At 55.5% G+C, this 16,769-nt stretch overlaps 4 protein-coding genes across 4 annotated transcripts; all 4 read right to left on the reverse strand.

Moving 5' to 3' along the window:
• Positions 1–723: 723 nt before the first annotated feature.
• Positions 724–2,316, reverse strand: ISF_05416 (SH3 domain protein; the record flags this gene model as incomplete). The annotated part of the gene is made up of 1 exon (XM_018849021.1): positions 724–2,316. The coding sequence occupies one exon, from the start codon at positions 2,314–2,316 to the stop codon at positions 724–726; it is 1,593 nt and encodes a 530-aa protein (XP_018703592.1).
• Positions 2,317–6,427: 4,111 nt separating this feature from the next.
• On the reverse strand, positions 6,428–8,274 carry ISF_05417 (ATPase, AFG1-like protein; the record flags this gene model as incomplete). The annotated part of the gene is made up of 3 exons (XM_018849022.1): positions 6,428–7,295; positions 7,381–7,831; positions 7,896–8,274. 3 exons carry the CDS (start codon positions 8,272–8,274, stop codon positions 6,428–6,430), a joined length of 1,698 nt encoding a protein of 565 aa, XP_018703593.1.
• Positions 8,275–8,643: 369 nt separating this feature from the next.
• Positions 8,644–9,864, reverse strand: ISF_05418 (peptidase family T4 protein; the record flags this gene model as incomplete). Its single annotated transcript, XM_018849023.1, has 1 exon — positions 8,644–9,864. The coding sequence occupies one exon, from the start codon at positions 9,862–9,864 to the stop codon at positions 8,644–8,646; it is 1,221 nt and encodes a 406-aa protein (XP_018703594.1).
• Positions 9,865–10,375: 511 nt separating this feature from the next.
• Positions 10,376–11,052, reverse strand: ISF_05419 (Cupredoxin; the record flags this gene model as incomplete). Its single annotated transcript, XM_018849024.1, has 2 exons — positions 10,376–10,735; positions 10,801–11,052. The coding sequence occupies 2 exons, from the start codon at positions 11,050–11,052 to the stop codon at positions 10,376–10,378; spliced, it is 612 nt and encodes a 203-aa protein (XP_018703595.1).
• Positions 11,053–16,769: the final 5,717 nt, after the last annotated feature.

Below are 16,769 nucleotides of genomic sequence, written 5' to 3' on the forward strand. Positions count from 1 at the left end.
GTTCGCCTGACCAAGGCTGGACTTGGATGGGTGGGTGTAGGTGAGATCTCGCTCAACTGCAAACGCCGAGGCAACCATAGAAACCGGCCGAAGCAGCTTTCTCCGCCCAGAGCAGCCAGTAGGAGTCCCCGGCTTAGACAGGATGCATTCAAAGTACAATATTCGGATTTAGTATTGTTCTCATTCCTATCAATCAATGTGAGTCGCTACCTAGTATCTTCACCGCATGAGACATTCATCGCTCACGCCGTCGCCCACATTATCCTCCACGTACCTGGCCCCTACTCCCGCTGAACTAGAAATCAAATAGTGTGAAAATAACCGTCCAAAAATAGAAAAGTAGTAAGTGAGAGAGTGTCAGAAAAAGAGTTAGATACAGAGGCTTGAGCCCGGCGTGTACACTTGTAGACAGGCACAGGGGCCAGGAGCTCAATTGAAGCAATTGCGAAATAAAACGTCGACATCATGGAGCCAACCATCACCAAGATGCTCGTGCTACGTGGCTGCACAGGCGTGCAACTGAGAGTTCTGATTGGGGTTGCCGCCCAGAACTCCAGCTGGCAGTGTCGAGAGTGCCGTGCTCAAGAAAAAAGAAAGAAGAGAAGAGATAAAGACTGTAAACGCCGAACCTTTTGTATATTCCCATGAATCGCCTAACGCTCCAACGAGTAGAAACCAAGCCCCAAAACGCTAATCAGAAACCGACATCATGATAAGCGGTGCTCAGTATGCTTGGCCGGGAACTGGTTTTCTCTGGGGAGCTTGACTCGGCGACGCGGGCGCAGGGTTCATCGGGCTGGGACCGGAAGGTCCCATTGGGCGAGGGTTCATGCCGCTGGGGCTTTGAGGGCGACCGGACGGAGGTCCTTGATAGCGAGGTCCGGGAGATTGGGGGCGACCGGGAGTCATCGGTCCACCGGGTCTCGGGCCCATGCCTTGCTGGGGATGCGGGCCTTGAGGTGTCATGGGGCGGCCCTGAGGTGTCATTGGCCTTCCTTGGGGCGTCATCGGGCGGCCCGGTTGGTTGGGGCCACGAGGGTAGCCGCCTTGAGGGTGGCTGCCTTGAGGGTAGCCGCCTTGAGGGTTGATTGGAGGACCAGGGCGAGGTGCACCCTGAGGAGCACGGGGCTTCACCGGACGCGTAGACAGGCAGGTGCGGGGAACAACACCCTGCTGAGACCGGTCGAGACGAATGCAGAGAGCCCAGCCATCATCATATTCGTGAAGAAGGCGAACCAAGTCACCGGCGGTAAGCTCCATCTCATCTTCGAGAGTAGGCTTGAAGTCGAGCTGGACGCGGTGGACGGCGGAGCTAGGAGGACCGCCAGCAGCCGCAATGGCAGCGGCGCTCTGGGAGGGGGGGTTGGGAGCCCCGGCGGGTATCGAAGAGGTGCTGAATTCAGTACCAGCAGGGCTGGGGGGGACCGCGTCGAGGGCGCCGGGGACAGTCAGATCAACGTCCTTCTGATTCGCCTTGCGCATGGATGTCTTTCTGGCCAGGGCTGCAGTACCGGCGGCGGCGCCAGCGGCGCCAGCAACGGCACCAACGGCACCAACGGCACCAACGGCGGGGCCATTAGCAGTCCATGGGTCGCGTGCAGGGCCATCGGGGCTGTAAATACGCTCCGCTCCGCTGCCAAAGGGGTTGTTGGGGTGGTTGCTCTGGCTTGTGCCGGGGCGATCCCACTGGTTGGCAGCGGCTGGGGCAAGGTTGGCGGCGCCACGCTGAGCGTTCTTCTCCATGTTCCAGTTGGGCAGGAACTGAGTGACAGGGCGAAGGCTGATGCGGGGAGCTCTGGGGTCAGAGTGGCTGGGCATACGAGCAAGAGTGTCGCCTGCGCCGTTGAGTTTTTCGTTGTCGGCGCTGCGACGCTGGACCTGTCTCTTGCGGCGGTTGAAAACAAGGAAGACAATCAGACCAACAAGTAAGACACCACCAAGAACACCAAAAGCAATGCCGGCCTTGGCGCCAGGACTGGTGCCCTCATCGGCATTGCTCTTGCTAGTTGGTGTGACTACAGAAGAGGCGGTGGGGGAGGGCAGCGCAGAGTAGCTGGACTGTTTGGTCTCATGAGTCGAGGTGCTCGAAGGGGCGACAGCTAAAGTTGATTCAATCGAGGTAGCTTCAACGGATGTGATCGACTTGGGTGCGGCGTTGGCAGTAGAGTCGGGGTCCTGGGTCGCTGCGGTGGGCTGACTGGCTGGGCTTTGATGTGACGAGTCGTCGGCGGTAGCGGCAGGTTCTTCGGTCTGCTGGGGGCTGTCCTGGCCCTGGGTTGACCAGCCACCGATCGGGCCGGTGAAGGTAGGCGACATTGTTTTGTATACTGTTCGAACGTACGTTTCAGCTGCAGAGAGAATTAGTTTAGACTCTTACACGATGGCCCCGTGTAAAGCCGTGGGCGCGAGAGGGCGCGAAGCAATTGGAGGTTTTAATGATGCAGTGAGTCTCGTACCTCTCTGAACTTTATCGCCCACGTCAGAAAGCTGCGAGTCCGGGAGTTGGATAACATTGTCTGCGAGGTCGTGCCTCTGGTGCTGGTGATGGAGGTGAGCGTGGCCCATGTTGACGTCTGCAATCTATGGCGACGGGAAGGCAGGAGAAACGCAAGATGAAGACGGAGAAAAAAAAAGAAGCAGGTCGCTTGTCACAAAATTAACACAGTGGCTTGGTTGATCGGTAGTTATTTTGGTTGCGGGGGAGGAGGTTGGTTCACCCGCAGACTGGAATGTTGTTGGCGGAGGCTGAGGGAGGAAGAATGTATCGAGTATTGGCAGACTATCGAAAGACCCAGAGGCGAGTTGTTGGATTGCGCGCCAATGTCTTAGAAGCGGGCAGCGGTGGAAGTAAGAGTTGGAGAGCCCGCAGAACAAGGGGAATATTCAAGGCTTTGATTCTGGATCTCGTCGTGACAAGTGAGTGAGGTCGTCGATCAAGTCGGGTTGGCGCGTGGGCTGGGACGAGTTCGCGGTGGAATGAGTGAGCGTTTGAAACGAAAAAAGAATCTATTGGAAAGGAATGGGACGAGTTGGCGCGCAGCACACGAGCAGTGAATAAAAGAGTGAAGAGGACACGCGCGCGCGCACCAGCACAGGGCGAAAGCAGACGTATGTTGGCAAGGAAAGGAAGAAAAGAGGGCAGAGGCCAAGGATGGACGGGGATGCAAATGGGCAGGGACGATGGTGGAGAGGGAGGAGGGCAGGGAGGGAGGAAAGGGTCAGTACCTCGGAATACTGGGAGAGCCCGGGAGGCACTGTACAGAGGAGAAATGACCTAATTGCGGCGATAATGGAAGGCTACTACTGGCTACTAGGTACGATGATCTTAGGTGCTGGCCCTGGTAGGTAGGGTTGTGTGATCTGGAGGCAACGGAAGGGAAGAGGGCTTGCTTGATTCCGTGCGAGGCAAGCAAGAAACAAGAGAAACTGGTGAAAGCTGCTGGCAGGAGAAAGCTGGCGTGGATGGGTGGATACGAGCAAGCCATTTATCCGCCTACCCCTGTCCAGGAACCTCTAGTTGTGCACTAGGCCGAACACCCTTGTTTGTGCATCACATCATAAATAGAGCACCTCATTGCCCTGCATCTCCAACACAACCTTTGTGTCGGGCAAAAGGCCATGAGCATCTGGACGTCTGTGCGCGGGGACATTGCGCAGGGCGGGTTGTCAAGGAGAAAAAATAATAATAAATAGATTCGTGCAATTAGACAAAATGTTGCTTTTTTTGCCTGAACGGATACTAACCCGACAACCCGCTCTTGCACATACTGACAGTCTTGTGCAAGCCACTCTACTTTGTGCCAGCGCAGATGATGCCCATAGCCACTCGACACCAAGGCATCCCTGAGAATAACCGTCATACTCCAGTCGCAATTTCAGCGGCCAGATGACGATCATCGTCGCGGCCCGGTTCCTGAATGGCCACAACGGGACGGGCTCGCACAATCGGACCGGCGGCGCACAAATGCAGTCATCCAGCGTTCAGATCCAGGGGCGCAAACGTTTCGTTTCCCGTTGGCGTCAGGTTACGCACCACACCAAACCTAGTAAGTGCCTGTGCTGTGCTGTGCTGTGCTGTGCTGTGCTGTGCTTGTGCATTGATTTGTGTGTTCGAGTGCTATTGCAGGCACCGACTCTTTTTGATTGGCCTGAGCCAATTCAGCCGGGTCCTTGTTAGCCAGGAACCATCTTGGGTTGGCCAATCAAGGGGCGCAGCTGGGTTCCACCAGATGTGACGGTGCTTGCATAGCGGCAGTATTGGGGGTCAGCTTCAAGGGAAGGGTGCACAAATCCATCCCCTTCCCCTGTCTGTCTCAACAATGACACCGCTCTCTCATCATCATCACTTGTCCTCACCAGCTGTGCCCCTGCTTTTCAATCATCCCGACTTTCGGCCAAAAAAAAAAAGCAAAGCCATCTCTTCCATCGGCCAAGTTGGCAAATAATCAAGCCGGATATAATTCGTACTGGCATGCCAACAATTCAGCCACACCGTCATGCACAACAGCACATTACCCAGGCTGAACAATACAGGGATCGCCATCTTCTCCCCACACAAGTCTTGGACCCCTCCCTCACATGTTGCCAGGGTGAGCCATCTGCTCGGTAGATGGAGGGCAGATTCATTGTTTCTATCGGTTTGCTTTCAATTAAACATGAATATTTATTCGTCAGCCCAGCAAATCCGGGGTTGACGTCTCGATCCATTTATCACATCATCAACGTTCATCTTCATTGCCAGGATTTCATTCTTCCCAACCTTGACACAATGCTGGCTTCCCTGGCTACCATGACGATGGAAAAAGGCGCTTTCCACCCTTCATCACAGACACGTCCCCCCCTCTCATCACACCGTTTCTCTCCTTGGCCTGTTCCCGCCCTTTAGCTTGCGGCTGCTTACCGTGTCCAACAAAAGGCCCAAGTCAGCTCAAAGCAACCCATCTGCATCTCGGCTCCGGCTGGCCTGAACGCCGTGTCCAAGCATGCTCGCTATCACGGGCCTCAAGAAACAAACACTTTTCACACGGACAAAATCGAAACATTTCTGGCCACTCATCCACCCAGCAAAACGGCCCTTGGCTTACCCGCCTCCACACGGCCTGTTCGTCAACTACTATCAACTAAAAAGTCTAGCAGGGTCCTGAAACGCAAGCCTCGGGCGCCTCTTCTTTAACTTTCCCATCGAGGCGGTCAAGCTAACGGGCAAAAGGGAAAGGTTGGTGGTCTGTGTCGATCACAGCCTAGCTTGCTAGGCCCGCCTGGAGACCCGACTCTTGGTACCTGGCGGAGATGAGCGACGAATGCCTGCAATAACCGCGTCAATACAGATCACCTTCGTATTATATTGCGAATATAATCAGCAGCACGTTATAGATTCTCGGCATCCATACGAATACAGGAAGCTTGGCAATTACCAGCCGCAAAGAAAAGATGCTCAGCCACCCGTCGCGCTGCAGCAACATGTTGCGCTACATGCAATACGCAGCTATGTATATAACCTCCAACATGCATGTCACCGCACATTGACCGTTGCGGCAGCCCTGGTGCATGAAAAGAACAGAATTTAGTGGCGTCATCATCGTCTTCTAGATTAATGCAACCAAATTGGAAGGATAGATAGATATCTGTCAATCGACAGCGAGCAGTACAGGACCGGAAAACAAGGTTTATCGCATTGTTCAATGCAAGCTACGGATATTCAGGCTTCCCATCCGAGCGCACCCACCCCTCTTAATAACTACCAACAGCATCAAAGAACTGGAAGCAGCTGTCCTCTGTCTCAGGGCAGCCCATCTGTCTCGCATGTCGCGCTCAGGCCGCGACGCACATGACGAGACTCCCCTCCCTCCTCCCGCCGTTGAGCGCACCCTCGGCTACGGAGTAGCTACCCAAGAGATCCTGCAGAGAGGCTCAGCATTTGCTATTGCAGCGCTCTCACTGCCGTATCCTTTTTATTGCGCATTCTCGTGTGTTCTCTCATCAGGCGACTGGCTGCCGGGTTGGGGCTTGGCACAGCGTTTTTGCTTCTTCCTGCCTGAATATCGGCTCCATTTTGCCCATCAGCCGAGACAACTGACCACGCGTCATTGCTGTAAAAATTTGGAAAGAATTCACTCGGCTTAGGTAGGTTGCAAGCCTCATGCTAACCATCAAAAGCCCCGAGAGCATGTTCACGGTCAGGGCGTCAAACACTGCTCTAGTCATCTCGATCTCTGATCTTGAGTTGATTTATTCCACAATCCTCACCTACTCAAACTCGTATGTGCACTTCTAAATGATAAGTCTATACAAACAACAAAAGTTATAGAGATGATGCGACGCGCGCTCCGCTCATGCTCTTCCGCCTTGAAAGAAAAGCGTCCGTAATGCAAAAACAATAAAGCCAAAAAAAAAAACCGCATCCGCTGAATTGCCCATCGATCCCGTTCTACATGGAGTCCTCCATCTGCCGGCTTCGCGTGCGCGTCCAGCTGTCCTTGTCCTCCTTGCCGCCCTTGCTTTCCAGGCCCATGCCGCGCTCAACCCACTCCTTGCTCTCCATGTGGCTCAGGCGGCTCAGCGCGCGCGCAAACGCAAACGCCTCCTCCTCGCCGGCGAACAGGTTCGACGACTTGAGCCTGGCTACGCTGCCCTCCATATCTGCCGCCATCTCCTCCATGACCGCGTCGACGCCGCCGCCGCTCTTGCTGCTGCTGGACGCGAGCAGGCTCTCCGCAATCTCGTCCCGCGAGACGAACAGCTCCCCCAGGGGCTTCTCCGTAGTCAGCACCAGCTTCGCGTTGCCCTCGTACACCGCGTCGATGAAGGTAATGAAGCGACGCGCCAGGTCGCGCTCGCGCACCGTCATCCCCGGCACGTCCGTCACCACGAAGGCGTCGTAGCACCGGACCAGCTCCAGGTAGTCGGCGGCCGACTTGGGCTGCCGGATGAGCTCGTCAAAGGTGAAGCGCGCGCAGCGGCCGCTGACGCGCGGCACCACAATCTCCCGCCCCCAGACGCGCTGCGTCTCCGGGTGCGGCGCAAAGTGCTCCGCGTCGCCCAGGAAGCGGAACCACTTGTCGGCGTGCGGCTCGGCGTGGCCGTCGAGCGGGGTGTGGTAGACGCCGGAGGGCGGGCGCGGGATCTTGCGGTAGTCGGTGGGCGAGTCGAGGTTGATGACGTGCAGGCGCGTCTTGAGCAGCTTGATGGCGGGGAGGAAGGACTCGCGCTGTATGCCGTTTTTGTAGAGCTCGTCGGGGTGCCGGTTGGAGGTGGTGACCATGACGACGCCGTGCGACATGAGAGCCTCCAGCAGCCTGAAGGGGTCGTATCAATTAGTAAAACCAGACGATATGACGTGACAACATGTAAGAGACACGTGAATAATGATAGAAGCGTTACCGTCTTAGAATCATGGCATCGGCGACATCTGTGCATTGAAACTCGTCAAAGCACAAGACGTTGCCCTGCTCCGCAATGTCCGCGGCCACAAACGGCACCGCGTCAATGTCCACGCCGTGCTCCATCTTCATCTTGTGCAGGCGCCGGTGCACGTCCTGCATGAAGTTGTGAAAGTGTATCCTCGTCTTGCTCTTGACCGACGGCGGCAGCGTGTCGTGGAACAGGTTCATCAGCATCGTCTTGCCGCTGCCGACGTCGCCAAACAGGTACAGCCCGCGCGGAAGGTTGTCCGGAATCTGCCCGATGGCCGACTCGGCGGCCTTGCCGCCGCCAAACAGCGACGAGAGGACGGACCTCTTGGGTTTGAGCGATTCGAGGCTCGGGTGCACGACCGGCGGCGCGTGGTAGTCGCGCAGCTCATCGTAGAGATGCTGCAGGCTTTCGATGATTCCTGGGACAGACAAGTTAGCAAAAGCAAGGCCACTGACTGGTCTGGGACGAAGGATCGGATGTACCTCTTTGATGCTCGTCGTTGCGCAGCTCGCCTGCCTCGACACGGGCATCATACTCTGCCAACGGACCCCCGCCGCTGCCAGCACTAGCTCTGGTACCTCCTGCCGCCGCTGCCTCCGTCGCCAGGGACCGGCGCGGCACGACGAGCGCACCACCACCGCCTTGCCGCCCCCAACGTGCCGGCGCCGGCGGTGATGACCCTTCCCGGAGACACGCGGCCGGGCCGCATCTCTGTGGCGGCCTCGCGGTAGTCACGCGCCCGCTCGAGAGTGTCCGGATCGAGGAGCGCCGAGGAGGCTGCGTCGCGTTGCTGCGGGCGCAGTTGGCCGAGGCCTGCAGCCGCCGCAAGGGCACCGCCGCAGCCGCCGTGCTACCCCGCATTATTGTTTCGTATCCGACGGCCGTTGCTGTGCAAGTTCTTCTCTGCTTTCGTCTCACTGTGTGTAGTTCGAGTCAATTCAGCGGTGCGTGGCCGGGTCGCGGGTTGCGTTTGTAGAACGGGGTTCGTGAATGTTCGGGAAGTCGGCTTTGTTTTCGTGGAGTGGAGTTAGAAGAAGCCGGTCCGCAGTTGAAGAAGCCGGGGGAGGCGGTGGGACAGACAGCCAGGAGGTCACGTCATGGCCCCTGGCGCGGGCCGAAAAAAGCTGACATGTTTCCGACGAGACATGCAATGGTCATTTTCCAGCAAAATCAATCCATTTGCTGCTTTATTTCATGTTTTTTTTTTTTTTTAAGAAAAAGTCAACCCCTCTATGCTTTGCTTTCAACTCCCCCGTAGTGGTACTTATCCATGACCTCCCTCAACCTGTCCAGTGGCAGCGACTCGATCCTGTGCCCTCTGTTTCCCACCATCGTCTCCGCCATGCACAGCGCGTTGTAGATGGCCTCCTCGGTCGCGTCCGCCGTCGCCTCAAACAGCGCGTTGATCGTCTGGTCGTCCGCCGCCGCCGTCTCGCCGCCGTCCAGCGCCGCCAGCTTGAACGGGTCGACCCTGCGCGCGTTGGCGTTGACCGTCTGCACCGGCACCTCGCTCGCCGTCGAAAAGGCCAGGAAAATGTCGCCGGACGGGTTGTGCCCGTAGCCGCCCACGCGCGCCAGCCCGATGGTCGCGCGCTTGGCCACGCGCTGCAGCTGCGTCGGGTGCAGCGGCGCGTCCGTCGCGATCACCACGATGATGGAGCCGTCCTTGGTCGCCTTGGACTCGTCGGCCGCGTTCCGGGGCGCCTCGGTCTGCCCGGCCGCCGCGGCCGCCGCGTCGTCGGCGTCGGCGATGATGCGCCCGACGGGGACGCCCGAGACGCGGAGGTGCCGCTGCCGCCCGTAGTTGGCCTGCACCAGCGCGGCGACGGTGTACGTCGAGCCCTCGGTGGCCCCGGGGACGACGCGGCTGCTGGTGCCGGTGCCGCCTTTGAAACCTTGGCAGATCATCCCGGTGCCGCCGCCCGTGTTGCCCTCCGGTACCGGATCGCTGCTCGCCTCCTCCAGGCCCTTTACAATGTGCTCCGGAGTGACTGCAAACACGCTCAGGTCGTTGAGATGGCCGTCAAAGGTCTCGCCGACGACGGGGAGCAGGAACCAGCCCACCTCGCCGTCGTCTCCGACGTAGTTCTTCAGCGCATGCTGGTAGATTCCAGTGTACGCCTGGCCGACGGCGAAGCTGTTGGTGAGGACGATGGGTGAGTGCAGGAGACCCGTTTCCTCGATCCAATGCGTGCCCGTCATCTCGCCGGAGCCGTTGAAGCGGAAGATGCCTGCGTAGCAAGCCTTGCGGAACCATTCATCGCGTGGGATGATGGTGGTGACTCCCGTATTTACATTTCCGTCCATTGAATGAATGGATTGTGTATGGGCGCGAACTCCGGGCACGTCTGTGATGCCATTCTTGGGTCCCGGAGGCCAAGAGCCCAAGAAGACGGATGGCACGACATCACGAAGTCGAGCTCGCGGGCTTGTCGAATGAGAAGCAGACATGAATAAAGATTTGAAGATGATTTTTTTTGTTGCCAAGACTGCTGGCCAACGGCCAGATCCTTTGACTTTTATAACTTTATAATAGGCGACGAACAAGAGGGGCGACAGCTTCAGATGACGTCTGAATTCCCCCGCGTTACAACTAGCTATTCAACGTTTGCAGTTAGTTACAGTAACTAATTACTAGCGGGATGAGTCACCCCGACAGAGTCAAACGCCATGATATTTTCTATGATAAGACATCATTACCTGCTTTGCTCTTGGTGGAAGTTTTCGAATTATTATCTCGACAGTGGGGAGGCGCGGGGGTCTCACGGTTGTGGTTCATCCAGTCATACATAGCCCGAAGTAATAGTATGCAACATCAACCAGCAACAAAGCTTTGGGTATTATTATTTGTGCCGAGACACGTCATACCTATGAGTAACAAAAAAGGGGAGAAATTGTTCTCCTATGCAAGAGAGCGCCGAGTAGAACAATATTCTACCACACCACCAAAGGCCCCATCGACTCAGAGCATGTACAGAGCAGTGCCGACCACACCGGCGAGGGCCACAGTCGAGACCTGGAGCATACCAGACGAGTTCTTCTTGTCGGTACTATTGTCCTTGTTGCCGTTCTTAGCGTCGCCTTTGTCGTCTGAGCTGCCCTTGTCGTCTGAGCTGCCCTTGTCGGCCAGCTCGCCACCGTACGTATTATTGCCAGGAGAGACTCCCTTAGAGAGTTTGCTAGCCCGGTTCTTGTAGTCGTCGAGGGTCTTGTTTTCGCTGGGGTTGACGATTCCCACCATGCCTGAGGCGCACTCTATGCCCTGCGAGGAGTAGTATACCATCGGTTCGGTGTCGTTGACCTTGACGCGGAAAACCTTGCCCTGTGAGTGGTGCAATGTCAGTACCGAGTGAGAATTGCTGCCAAGATGCGGACAGGGGGACGCACGCTGGAGCCATCTACAACGCCAGAGTAGAAGCCAGTTCCTATCTGGACAGGAGAGCAGGGGTATTGGTAGTCGCCGAGGACGACGCTGTGGTTTGAGCCTTCGAAATGAAACTCGAGAACATCGCCCTTATCAGCCGTCGTCGAGTCAGGGTCGAAGCGGTTGCCGCTTTTGGCGGTGATGGTGATGGTCTTGGCCTGGGCGACAGCCAAAAAGGCGGCGGCAGCGGTAAGAAGGGTGTTGAAGGAAGGCATACTGAAGATACTGATGGTAGAAAAATACGAGATGGATGCAAGTTTGATGGAGGTGAAAATAAAAAAAATAAAAGAAAAGGAAGAAATGCACGGGTTATTGTGGCAGTGACAGTTTTAACGGGAGAGGATGAACAAGGAGGGCGCTGTCCAGTCTGAGCCTGCCTTGTCTAGAACAAACGAGCAGGTACCTGGCAACCTTGGCAGTTGCGCGAGGAACAAGGCAGGGCTCGTTTGCGCCTGACAGCACAGCCGCCTTTGTGTGTATGATTGATTACGCTCCCGTATTGATCTTGGGAGCCCGTTTATGTGATGTGGCATGCGCAGCAGAAGGCTCGTGTGAGTTGTGTAACGAACCGGTGACGGGAAAATATGACGTGTGTGATGTGTGAGCCATCATGTCGCAGATGATACGTTCATCAAAGAGGGTGATCGTTTGAAGTATCCCGGCCGTTGTTCGTTATATGATGGTAGATTAACATTATCAACTTTTGCTACTGGATATCTATGCAGTTGGGCATTTTTGCCGTCTTGCGGTTGCTTTTGAAAGGGCCATCTGTAGGCATTTATGCCCAAGCAGATCGTAGCCTGGAACTAGGAGGCTATGCGTTATACGAGGGCAAGCATCAATCATAGCACCTCCATTCACTTATCCCTGTTGAAAATAGGCTGACGGGAAGCAAGGATACGACAGTGCACAATGTCGCAGTAACTTGAACGGCAGTAACTTGGGCCATCAGTGAATTACCAGTGCATCCGTCAGCAAGTACAAGGCGGCTACTTTGTGTCTCATATTAGCGACCGACTGCGGCATGCACACAATAAAAATGTACAAGAATCAAAATGCCAACGCAGAGGAGCATCGAATAAAGATGAATTATACCACGCGACGTTAGTCTATTGATTATCCGTGCATTGAGACGTTCCATCATGGCGTCCCAAGTTACATTGCAAACGCCGCGCACTGTAGGGTAGGTAGGTATTTGGTAAGGTGACGACTTATGGCCAAGGCGCCAACTTCCCGCAGGTACCTAGTCCATTGATTCATGATAGTATGACATCTGATACGATGGACGATTCTTCGCTATAGAGTCCCCCGTTAACCGGTGCGACGGTTTCAAAAATTGAATACCATTATTTCCGTACCCTGGGTATAATTCATCTCAGATGAGGCGCCGCACTCTCCCACCCAAATTTATGCATCGGCAGATGTTCAAGCCTACGCACGGCCCGGTTCATGTCCAACCAGGGATTCAAGAACCAAAAAACAACCCAACCACAACAACACAAATCCTCCGGCAGCCCCGGGATTTAGCGCGATAGCCGAGAGAGAGACCGCGCATGGCCGGCTGTCGCTGTACGTACATCAGACAAAGCTGAACATTGCTTGGCATGAGGCGACTCTAGGTTTGCCAAACCGTACAATCGTGGCGACGGACCAACGGAAGAGAGCCAATCTTGGCAAGGGCGACGGCCAACCTTAGTGAATAGGCGACTACCCCGGCGCACGAGGCAAAGGCTATATACTAACTAGTTACACGGTGGCGAGACGGGAACGCAATTCGCCGACGCCGTTTTCCCATCTAGTACATCGAGGCCGCCAAGATGGCGACGCCGAAAAAAGTATAAATCTTGATCTGTCCAACCAACCAAAGCGGGCAAATTTTGCCTCCTCTGCCAAGCATTTTCGACCAAAATTGCATCGACAACAGCCCTAAATGCTACCATGTACATCTTTCACTCTGCTCTTCATTGTCAAGAATAACATCGCCACATGGCAGAACTCAGCTCGATTACCAGGGCACCATCCGCATTTCGGCTAGTCACTCCGGCACCAACGAAGCTGAGATGGATACCCGTTCTGATGAGGCTTGCCCGTGAATTTGGGGGCAAACGACGAGCTTCAGGTTAATAATAGGAATGGGGACGACGGGGCCGTCCCCCCCCGTCGCAACAGCTTTCTCCAGCGACGATGGACTCACTCTCGCCGTCTTGGTTCCGGAGAACGGAGCCACCCGCTGTGAGAGGTGTGTAGCCGGAGCAGTTCCGATAACTAGCTTCACTACCTTCTCGGAATGCATGGTCTTCTGTGCCGTGTCTACAGCAGACTAACACCTGTCTACTAGCAGCCCGCTAGAGCAAAGCCCCCGTTGATTGAACGCTAACTAGACAAGTTCGAAACCGTTTGATAGTGGATGGCTTCAACAAAAGTTGACAGGGCCGGCAAGGACCCTAAAACGGACAAGAGCAGAAAAAAGAAAAAGCAGAGAAGCTCGTTGTGGCTGCACGCCGCCGCAACGGAGGTGGACGATCATGAGTTGACGAGGCTCCGGTCTAACGTTTCACAGTCTCTCTAACTAAGAGGGGGGAGGGGACCAAGCCAGCCCCCTGATTTAGTAACAGCGATGAAGCTACTGCACGTTTGATAGAATGAAGGAATGGAAAAGGGAAAAAAGGCACGTCGAGAAGCCTGGAGTGGTAAAAACTCGTCCTCTCAGCGGAGTCCTCTGTTGCAACTCGGGCCACCCAAAGGAGATAAAGTTGCGCCACGTCTGAGCCCACGTTCGTATGGTCAAAGTTGGCCGTCTCCAGCTGCAGTTGTCACGGCCTCTTTTTTCATCTGTTCCCGTTTCCGCCAATGATTTGCCTAGTTGGCAGGTTAGCTGGTTAGCTCTGTCGCTAAGCATGCCTATTTGGAGGCTGGAGAGCGCCCGAGTTCAGATCGGGGAGTCGAGAGATCGAGAAGCAAGCGTCCGCGATTTGACCTTTTTGACAAGAAGTGTACGTGCGTTCTGGACAACGTGGCTTCGTCTGCTCCATCCACCGTTTCTCTCTCCGTCTCTCTGCAGTCCACTGCAGAACTAGCCCCGCGCCCTCCAAAGAAAGCCCTCTCATGTTAGTTATACTTATGAACTTGCCATGCGAGCCAGCTTACACAAGGCAGAGTCGTGTAACACCGCTAGTTGGTTCGAGATGTCGTGGTCGTTCTCGTGCTCGGTTCTCTCAACCTCGAGCTCTTCCTCCTCCCCTGTCGACGAGCGAGTCCCGAGAAGCAGCTAGTGGATTATCAATAATAAGACATTCTCAAACGTGTTTGGATCCACGGACGACCAAGGGGCGAACGAGGCTCCATCTTCAAAGGCACCGTTGAAACGCCTAGGGCCAATGTAACAAGACGAGGCTGGCCGATCCGCACCTCCTCTCCTCACCTCCTCCTCTCTGCCAGGGCGCTTTTTCGCAACACAACATCATCATCAACGGCCAGCCAGCCATGTGCCTGTCTCGTTGGGTTGGCTCCAACCATCCAGCCAACCAGCCAACCAGCCAGCAAGCCCCCTACCTAGTAAACTAGTTAGCTTGTCAAGTTTCCGCCCCTCGCAGCCCACTTGGGCTTGTGATGCCAACGTTCTCGGCGTTGCAAAAAAAGGACGACTCCCTCTCCTCTTCCCCCACCCCTCCCCTAGGGACCTCCGGACGGCGGGCTGAGTGGGAGCAACGTATAACTGACCGGTAAGGCCAACGCGTGGTCAAGTGGGCTAGCAGCTGCCGTAAAAGTACCGCGGTCAAAAGGAAGAGATGAGATTCCATCTCGGCTACGTCCATGGCATGTGTTGGATAGCAACTAGCTAACTAACTCTCCGTAGCTTTTCTTCGCTGATCGGGAAGGTCGTCAACGAAAGTTGTCCCCCTCCGCTCCCCGCCTTCTGCCTGTCCTTGACGGCGACCCTTTTTCCCCTCATGTGGCTTGTCAAGTTCAAGCCCCCGACCGACGCCGGCGCCCAACAAGACAGGAGCAGCCATGAATTCGTGCTGCAGGTCATTTCAGTCTTCTAACCAACCAGTCAAAAAGCCGAGGCGCGCGGCTGAAGTTGGCCCGCAGATGAGCGAGAGAGAAAAAAAAAAAAAAAAGAGACGGCCCTTGTTGCCCCTTCCCCCTTCACTTTCTTTCCTGGGATGATGCCTGCCTGTCAACCTTTTTTTAACCCCCCCTTGGCAACTGCTTGTGTCATATTGCCTCCCTCCCACCCTCTCGCTTCTCTCTTGTCCGACAGGCTTTCGCCTCTCGGCCTTCAGCTGTCAAACGGCTATTAAGGTTTCGCTCTAAAGAGTGAACCAGCGGGCCGCCGTTGTTCCCGGCACGCTAGAAGCTCAGTAACTGCGCTGAGTCGCGCTGGTCGGGTGATTGAGGCGAAAACAAAAAAGGAAAAAGGAAAAAGGGAAGAACCAGCAAACTCGAGTTTCATGGCCCGAGTCGCCGTCACGTTGTACATAGAGACATGTCATAACTTGCTATTGCCGAACCCTTGTCGCCTGTCTCTTTGGCACACGCCCCCCGTCCACTTTGGGTCAACAAAAGAGAAAAATTGTTACAGCAAGTGCTTTTCTTTTTTTCCCTCCTTATCGGAAACTAGTGAGTTGGCAAAAAAAAGTCGCCCGGAATGAAAGGAAGACAGACAGCTTGGTAGCGTGGTCCACCGCCCACCGGTCCGTGGTCCGGTAACTACTAGTTAACTGACAGCTAACAACTCGGCCCTAACCAACAAACTCGATGGAAACTCTTTAGTCCAGGCTATTCTGTACTTTTGCCTTTGGGCTTCTAGTTAGGAGGGAGGGTGTGTGCCTGTGTATGTACTGTACCAGTATCCTAGTTCCGTATATGTACCCGCTGTCAAATCTGGGCGGCCAACGCTGTCAGTTCTGACTTACATCCATCCACACACATCCACCACAAACTACCTTGGCTCCGCGCCGCCGCATGTCACTCGGCCCCGTGAGAAGCCCGGCCTGTACTGCGTCTCCCCCAAGGCTGCATGGCTTCGTTACAAGGCGCCCCTTCCTTCCCCTCTCCTCTGCTCGCGTAGTCGTGATACCTATCATACCCCCCCCCCCCCTGCTGCCCAGCCACCAGACACGGCCCCAGATCGGGCCTGTTGTCGACGACGACGACTGATATCACTTCGGGCAGATAACGACAAGACAGAGAGGGAGAGAGAGAGAGAGAGACAGAGATGGAGATGGAGCATATGTGACTTCATTCTATGGCTCGCGCCCCCACGCCCATGTCCGCTTTTTCCCTTCTTTCTAGCACCACGTTGCTCACTACTGGTACGAGCTTGTCGTCGTTGCTACCGGCTACCAACTAAACCAAACCCAGGCCCTCCTCGGTCATCCACACTGTTAGTCGTTGTCCCAAAATCTCCCCCTCCCTTACTCGCCGCTACTCTCTGCCCTTTACGATTCAGGTTCCGGCTCTTTATATTTAGCAGCCGTGTGAAAAATCTCAGGGTTTTGCCCAATGGGAAGTAAAAATGTCTTGGCTCGCTAGAGTTGCCCTAGCGTCTCACTTAATCCAGAATAAACTCGGGAAACCTTCGTAGCACCCGCACCACAGGGAGAGCGAGCTGGGTCCCCCGATTTCGATTTGCCCAACTGGTGAGAGACAAGAGACCCGGCTGCTTGGGAAGTGTGACCGGGACCGCCATGCGGCAATGACAGCCCGTCCTTGTGGCGCTTCTGCCCCAGTCGTGCGTCTCGGCGTATAGATGATAATGTTAAAGGGGGGGTCCTTTTGGCCACAGGTCGCTCTCTCTCCCTCTCTCTCCCTTTCTACACTATACTTCCTCTTATTAGCGCTGTCACGGAGAGGCCTAAAAGAGAGGAAGCCAACGTCAACCACCGACCACACAGTTCCAGTTCTTCCGCCCCCCCCCCCCCCCCCT

This window comes from Cordyceps fumosorosea (assembly GCF_001636725.1).
Source record: "Cordyceps fumosorosea ARSEF 2679 chromosome Unknown scaffold_13, whole genome shotgun sequence".
Taxonomy (NCBI): domain Eukaryota; kingdom Fungi; phylum Ascomycota; class Sordariomycetes; order Hypocreales; family Cordycipitaceae; genus Cordyceps; species Cordyceps fumosorosea.